The sequence below is a fragment of the Xenopus tropicalis genome, chromosome 4 (genome assembly GCF_000004195.4).
Source record: "Xenopus tropicalis strain Nigerian chromosome 4, UCB_Xtro_10.0, whole genome shotgun sequence".
NCBI lineage: Eukaryota > Metazoa > Chordata > Amphibia > Anura > Pipidae > Xenopus > Xenopus tropicalis.
Window position 1 is genome coordinate 1411218 of NC_030680.2, and position 8483 is coordinate 1419700.

Consider the following 8483-nt stretch of genomic DNA (forward strand, 5'->3'; position numbering starts at 1 on the left):
ATTGAGAAATTCATCCCATAGGATCTATAGGGAGCTCCAATAAAGGGGCCATTGTTACAGATAGGATTATTTTTTAGCACAAAGTGAAACCAGCACCGGATATTATTCATAATTACCTACAAAATTAGGGTTTTTCACATTTATCCTATATGTTTCCTTTAACTCTTTTACTGCCAACGACGTATGGGATACGTCGTGGCAGTAAAAGGGCTTAAATGCCAACGACGTGTCCCATACGTCCTTGGCATTTAAAGGCATCTCTCTGCAGCGGCGGCATGTGCCGCCGCTGCAGAGAGTTTCTATCGATGACAGCCCCCCTGGGCAACGAGCCAGGGGGGCTGTCATGAGGGTCCTGGACGCAGGACCCTCCTGGAAGCAGCAGATGCAATCGCATCGAGTCTGCTGCTTCCTGCTTCCTGTCTCTCCCCCAGCGCCGGCCCACTACAGCATGGAGGATCAGGTCTTCAGGACAGGTAAGGTTTTTTTGGGTTTTTTGCATTTACACACTTACACACACACTTACATACATTTATACACACTTACATACATTTACACACACTTACAGCACACAATTTAGCAGTTTTTTTTTTCATTTTTCACACTTTTATACACTTATGTACACTCATATACACACTTACACACTATCACACAACTTTTACACATGTACACACATGTGCTGTTTATACCTTATCTGATGCCAATTTAATGTTAGATTGTATGCATTAATATTAGTTCAGCTGTTATGTGCTGCCACCTAGTGACCCCCTTTGGGATAGTTGTCCATTTGTTAATTATACACATCATTCAAGGTTAAACCTTCCCCCTAAAGTTCACAGGAAGTAGAAGAGTAGCCATTTTGAGCACACACAGGCAGCTCACAAGCAGAGGGACAGACCTTAGGATCCTTCACCCTTACACAGGCCCTGGTTACATAACCGTCTGTAAGTAAGATGCTAGGTTTCCTGTATGTGTTTACATGTGTGTATATGTTGTACAGGTTGTGATGCAATGTTATTATGTTGTTTTACAGTTTTACAAAATAAACTCTTCATAAGGATAAAGCATTCAAGTTATTCAACTCACAGAGCAGTCTGAGTATTCTTTGCTGAGTCTTATGTGGAGTGTGTTAAGCTGGCTGGTTAACCTATATTATGCAAGGCACAGTATAGTGTGGAAACAGTACAGTAAAAAGACGGTTGCAGCAGACCTGTATACAGAAGCGACTGCATCCTAAACATGAGTCTGAGATCGGGGAAGAAGTATATACCTGATGATGAGCCCCCCATGAGACAGCATGGCAGGGAGAAAGCTAGCGCCCAGCAAGATGAGTTACGGTCACATGCGTCCAAATCATCTAGGTCTAGCAAGATGTCTGCAGCGAGTTCCCTAGCACTCAAAACACGAGCGAAGGCAGAGGCCACACGTGTACAGCTAGCCTTTGCAGAAAAAGAAGCTAATGTGAAAAGAACAATAGCAGAAAAACAGGCTAGCATGAAAAGAGAAAACGCAGAAAGAGAAAGAGAAATGGCAGAAGCAGAAGCAGAGCTGCAAATTCTGCAGTGTCAGAGAGAAGCTGCCGCAGCAGCAGCTGAAGCTGCGGCCTACCTAGAAACATATTCATCAGAGAGTGAGGGAACCCATGAAGGCCCAGAAATGCCGGAGAAACCTCTTTCCCCTGCAGAACGTGCAAGTGAGTACGTTCAGCGGGTTTCTAGTATGCCAACCACTGAACGGTCGATTAAAACTGAGCCAGCAGAAGTATATAGGCCTAAGCCGGCAGCAGTTACAAGTACACCAAGGCAGCACTACAGCGCTAGTGATGTCAAACCAGCTAGAAAATATCCAGCAGAATACCCAAGAGACAGAATTCAGAGTTTCCCATTGCCTCAGCCTAAAGATTGTGTGCCTGAGCAACAATGCATACAAGATATCACTAAATATCTGCTACGCAAAGAAGCAGTTAACTCAAGCTTCATCAAGTTTGATGACTCCCCTGAAAATTACTGGGCCTGGAAGTCCTCCTTCCAGAATGCAATCAAAGATTTGAACCTTTCAGCCTCAGAGACACTTGACCTGATGATAAAATGGCTAAGTACAGAGTCAGCCGAACATGCAAAAAGTATGCGCAGAGTGCATTTGTTCAACCCTTCAGCAGGATTTGATATGGCTTGGCAGAGACTAGAGAAAAAATATGGCTCACCTGAAGTAATTCAGCGAACATTACAAAAAAGGTTAGATGCCTTCCCCAAGCTGACCAACAAAGATGCCAAAAAACTAGAACAATTGGGAGATCTTCTGGAGATAGAGTGTGCTAAAGAAGAAGGATATCTGAGAGGTTTAACATACTTGGACAATGCTATTGGCCTTAATCCCACGGTGGAGAAACTACCATACCACATGCAATTAAAGTGGGCATCTGTTGGAACCAAGTATAAAGCTGAAACAGGAGACGATTTTCCCCAGGTTTGTGCAGCAACAAGCACAGATGAAGAATGACCCCAGCTTTGCCTTTTACAGCAACCGTGATCAATCGCCTAAACCTGAAAGGCCTTACAGATACCACGGTAAGACCTCTGTGTCCACACACAAAATATTTGTCCCTACAGAAACCTCACACTCTCAAACCAGCAGCAAGGAGGGCAGTATAGAGAGCCCTGATAGACAATGTCCAATTCACCGAAAGCCCCATCCTTTAAAAAGGTGTAAAGGATTCAGAGGCAAACCTATAGGTGAAAGGATGTATTTTCTCAGACAGAATGGCATCTGCTTCAAGTGCTGTGAAACCACCAAACACATAGCCAGAGACTGTAAAATATCAGTGAAGTGCTCAGAATGTGGCAGCGAGAAACATATTGCAGCTTTGCACCCTGACTTACCTGCGCCACCAGCAGAGACTGTACAAGCCAGGACAGATCACGGCAGGGAGCTTAGTGACAGCTCACCTCCTCCAGTAATGTCTAAGTGCACTGAAATCTGTGGCACAGGCAAGAGCTTCCGATCATGCTCTAAATTATGTTTAGTGACTGTGTTCCCCTCTGGACAAAGAGAGCGAGCAGTGAAAATGTACGCAGTCCTCGATGAACAAAGCAACTGATCTCTTGCAAAGTCAGACTTTTTCAACATCTTCAACATTAAAACTACTGTTGCTCCATACACTCTAAAGACTTGTGCAGGTGTTACAGAGACTGCAGGCAGAAGGGCCACAAACTTCATTGTTGAATCCTTTGACGGAAGAACACAGCTCCCTTTACCAGCATTAATAGAATGTGATATGTTACCAGATGACAAGGAAGAAATCCCTTCTCCAGAAGTAGCTTATTACCATCTCCACCTCCGTTCAATTGCTAACCTCATACCAGCCATTGATCCTGAGGCTTCCATACTTTTGCTCTTAGGAATAGACATCTTACAAGCACACAAGGTGCATGAGAAAATCAATGGTCCCTTTAATACCCCTTACACACAAAGACTTGAATTAGGATGGGTAATAGTAGGAGAAGTTTGCCTGGGATCTACACACCAGACTAGTAGAGTCAGTACCTTAAGATTGTCTGTGTTGCCGAATGGGCGTACCACCTTGTTGAACCCATGTCAGAACAGGTTCACAGTCAAAGAAAGTTTTGATAACCTAACACATTTCAGTGACTCTTCTGTGTGCGGCCAAGAAGACATCAGCTTCAATCCAGAGACTGATAAGCTAGGAACAACAGTGTTTCAAAAATCAAAGAATGATGACAAGCAAGCTCTATCCATAGAAGATCAAGTGTTTCTTCAGATCATGGACAAAGACACCTATCAAGACGACAGCCACAGCTGGGTTGCTCCATTGCCTTTTTGTACACCCAGGTGTAAATTGCCTTCCAACAGAGAGCAAGCCATGGTACGTCTCGCCTCACTTCGCAGAACTCTGCATGGTAAGCCAGGAATGAAAAGAGACTTCACAGAGTTCATTAAAAAGATGCTGGACAATGACCACGCTGAGATTGCAAGACCACTGGAACAAGGTAAAGAACACTGGTATCTGCCGATGTTTGGCGTTTACCATCCACATAAACCTGATCAAATAAGAGTTGTATTTGACTCCAGCGCTGAGTGTGAAGGCGTCTCTTTAAATAATGTACTGTTAAGTGGCCCTGACTTAAACAACACATTGTTAGGGGTTCTCATACGCTTTAGGAAAGAACCTATTGCCTTTACAGCAGATGTGCAACAGATGTTTTACTGTTTCTTGGTGAGAGAAGACCACCGAGATTATTTACGTTTTCTGTGGTACAAGGACCATGACATAGACGAAGAAGTAGTTGAATATAGAATGAGGGTCCATGTCTTTGGAAACAGTCCCTCTCCTGCTGTTGCTATATACTGCATGCGTAAAGCTGCTCTGACAAGTGCAGAACAATTTAGACAAGATGCCAAACACTTTGTGTTGAGACACTTCTATGTAGATGATGGACTTGCATCTGCCAGCACCCCGGAGATAGCGATTGACATTCTGAACAATGCAAAACAGATGCTGGCAGAGTCTAATCTGAGGCTTCATAAAATTGCATCAAATAGCACACAGGTCAAGAACGCCTTTCCTGCTAATGATAGAGCTAAAGACCTCAAGGACCTTTGCCTGGGTACAGACACCCTGCCCCTTCAGAAAAGTTTGGGACTGAGCTGGGACCTAGAAAGAGACTCTTTCGTCTTTCAGGTATCTTCCGAAGAAAAACCTTTCACTAAAAGAGGAGTCCTGTCTACAGTGAACAGCCTCTACGATCCTCTTGGGTTTGTAGCACCTGTAACTATAAAGGGTAAGGCACTAGTTCGTGAACTGTCATCTAAAAAATGTGATTGGGATGCATTACTCCCACAAGAAAAACTACATGAGTGGCTTCTATGGAAAGAATCCTTGCAAGCTTTGGAACACATAGAGATACTCCAGTGTTATGTGTCTACTCCCCTGTCAGCAGTAAGTAGAAAAGAACTGTATGTATTTTCAGATGCATCCAACACAGCGATAGGTGCTGTAGCCTACTTGAAAACAATTGATGTTTGCAATAAGTGTTCGGTTGGATTTGTTATGGGAAAGTCTAAGTTAAGCCCCAAACCAGCACACACAATTCCACGTCTGGAACTATGTGCGGCTGTTCTAGCAGTAGAGTTGTACGAGCTCATCAGAGATGAAATAGATAAAGACTTAGATGCTGTGCGATTCTTTACAGATAGCAAAACTGTACTAGGTTATATCTGCAACACCTCCACAAGGTTTTTCTTGTATGTTGCCAACCGAGAGAATAGAATCAGGCAAGTAACCCATCTTAATCAGTGGGCTTATGTGCCAACAGAACAAAATCCTGCAGACTATGCTTCAAGGCCTACAAAAACTATTCATCTGCAGAATTCTATATGGTTCTCAGGCCCTCCATTTCTCTACCACACAGACAGAGAGGAGTTAGGCAATTCAGCAGAAAATTACCCACTTATAGAGCCTGAAGCTGATCCTGAAATTAAACCTACAGTTGCAAGCTTCAACACCAAAGCTTCTGACACCTTCCTCCATTCACATGTCTTTGAGAGGTTTTCTAACTGGATGTCACTGTGTAAGACAGCTAAGAGTTTCCAGAAAGAGCCAAGCAATACACACTGTAGAGGTTGGAAATGTTTCCCAGAGAAAGTCAACTCAGAGGAGATCTCACAGTCTAAAGCTACAATAATCTCTTCTGTTCAGCACGAATATTTTAAAAAAGAGTATACCTGTTTAAGTGAGCATAAAGCACTTCCGAAGCAAAGTAGGCTTAAGAAACTCAGTCCTTTTATTGATAGAAATGGACTGATGAGAGTGGGCGGCCGATTGTCCTTTGCGGCACTGACTGAACAAGAGAAGCAGCCTGTCATTATACCTCATGATCATCACATTGCCAAATTGATTGTGAAACATTACCACGATAAAGTGGCACACCAAGGGCGTCACATAACAGAAGGCGCAATCAGAGCGGAAGGTTTCTGGATCCTTGGCGGCAAGTGTCTGATATCCGCAGTGATCTACAAGTGTGTCATCTGCCGTAAACTGAGAGGGAGATTAGAAAGTCAAAAGATGGCAGACTTGCCCGAAGACAGAGTGACTCCTGAACCACCATTCACCAGTGTAGGCATTGATATTTTTGGTCCATGGTCAGTGGTGACCCGCCGCACAAGAGGAGGTAGTGCTGACAACAAACGCTGGGCGGTTCTCTTTACATGTCTGTCAACAAGAGCTGTACACATTGAACTGATCGAAACTATATCAGCTTCCAGCTTCATCAATTCTTTAAGAAGATTCTTCTCAATTTGTGGTCCAGCAAAGTTGCTCCGCTCTGACAGGGGAACAAACTTTGTAGGAGCCTGTAAAGAATTAGACATTTGCATAGCTGACTCAGGAGTACAAGACTATCTTCAGAACAGAGGATGCACATGGATTTTCAACCCTCCACATTCATCTCACATGGGAGGTGCCTGGGAAAGATTGATAGGTGTAGCCAGGCGTATTTTGGATGCAATGTTGCTCCAAGATAAGTATACACGTCTAACCCATGAGACTTTGAGTACCTTTATGGCAGAAGTTATGGCCATTATGAATGCTAGACCTCTGGTACCAGTCTCTTCTGACCCCGACAACCCCATGGTTCTTACTCCTGCAATGCTCCTGACTCAGAAAGTGAACTCTTTGTCAGCCCCTTTTGGTAAATTTGAAACAACAGGACTTCATGTAAAACAATGGAAGCAAGTTCAAAATCTGGCTGATACTTTCTGGAAAAGATGGAAAAGAGAGTACTTGTCTAACTTGCAAAGCCGCAGAAAGTGGACCCAAAATCGCCCAAACATCCAAGTGGGTGATGTCGTGTTAGTGAAAGACAGTCAAGAAAGCAGGAATGAATGGCCTGTGGGACTCATCATCAACACTCTGCCAAGTAGAGATGGCAGGGTTAGGAAAGTGGAAGTAAAGATTGTCAAACAAGGGACTGCCAAAATGTATACAAGGCCAATTTCAGACATTGTTGTTCTTGTTTCTGATAATACTTGAATTGTGTTCTGCATAGCTGTAAGTTATATAGTGGCACATTGAAATATGCCAGGCAGGGACTGTGCTGTTTATACCTTATCTGATGCCATTTTAATGTTAGATTGTATGCATTAATATTAGTTCAGCTGTTATGTGCTGCCACCTAGTGACCCCCTTTGGGATAGTTGTCCATTTGTTAATTATACACATCATTCAAGGTTAAACCTCCCCCCTAAATTTCACAGGAAGTGGAAGAGCATCCATCTTGAGCGCACACAGGCAGCTCACAAGTAGAGGGACAGACCTTAGGATCCTTCACCCTTACACAGGCCCTGGTTACATAACCGTCTGTAAGTAAGATGCTAGGTTTCCTGTATGTGTTTACATGTGTGTATATGTTGTACAGGTTGTGATGCAATGTTATTATGTTGTTTTACAGTTTTACAAAAATAAACTCTTCATAAGGATAAAGCATTCAAGTTATTCAACTCACAGAGCAGTCTGAGTATTCTTTGCTGAGTCTTATGTGGAGTGTGTTAAGCTGGCTGGTTAACCTATATTACGCAAGGCACAGTATAGTGTGGAAACACATGTATACACAAACACTTTGTTTTCTTTTTTGTTTTGTTTTTTTCATTTTACCACTTTGTTTTTAGTTTCTTTTACCTAAAAACTGTTTATTTTGACAGCGTGACTATTGGATCAGATATTCTGACCACTAATTACACTGTCATGTGACTTATTTTGTTGTTTCACTGATTTGCACAATTTTTGTGGTTTTATCGCATTTTATCCCTGTATAAGTGTTCCTAATCTGTTTTTAGCGTGGCTTTGCCAGGTGTAACTTTGGTGTACAAAAATAACTTTGCTTATTTTGAATTCATCAGAATGTGTACTTTTCTGGGGGTCTGTGTATAGTTAGGGGGGGTTACGGCACATAATACACTGACAGGGGGCTCTGTATAGTTAGGGGGGGTTACGGCACATAATATGCTGACAGGGGGCTCTGTATAGTTAGGGGGGTTACGGCACATAATACACTGACAGGGGGCTCTGTATAGTTAGGGGGGTTACGGCACATAATACGCTGACAGGGGGCTCTGTATAGTTAGGGGGGGTTACGGCACATAATACACTGACAGGGGGCTCTGTATAGTTAGGGGGGTTACGGCACATAATACACTGACAGGGGGCTCTGTATAGTTAGGGGGGTTACGGCACATAATACGCTGACAGGGGGCTCTGTATAGTTGGGGGGGTTACAGCACATAATACACTGACAGGGGGCTCTGTATAGTTAGGGGGGGTTACGGCACATAATACACTGACAGGGGGCTCTGTGTGCAAAAGCTGAGTTGGCAGGCGAGAAATCCATATGCGCTATTTTCGTTTTGGGGTCAGTACATACCGCAGACTTTGGTATATCTATGCATATAGGGCATTAAACTGTTCAGTAGGC

At 43.4% G+C, this 8483-nt stretch overlaps 1 protein-coding gene across 1 annotated transcript; it reads left to right on the forward strand.

Moving 5' to 3' along the window:
• The first annotated feature begins 679 nt into the window (after positions 1-679).
• Positions 680-3354, forward strand: LOC116410228. The gene is made up of 2 exons (XM_031900350.1): positions 680-941; positions 1031-3354. Exon 2 carries the CDS (start codon positions 1237-1239, stop codon positions 2494-2496), a length of 1260 nt encoding a protein of 419 aa, XP_031756210.1. The 5' UTR covers positions 680-941; positions 1031-1236; the 3' UTR covers positions 2497-3354.
• The last annotated feature ends 5129 nt before the right edge of the window (positions 3355-8483 follow it).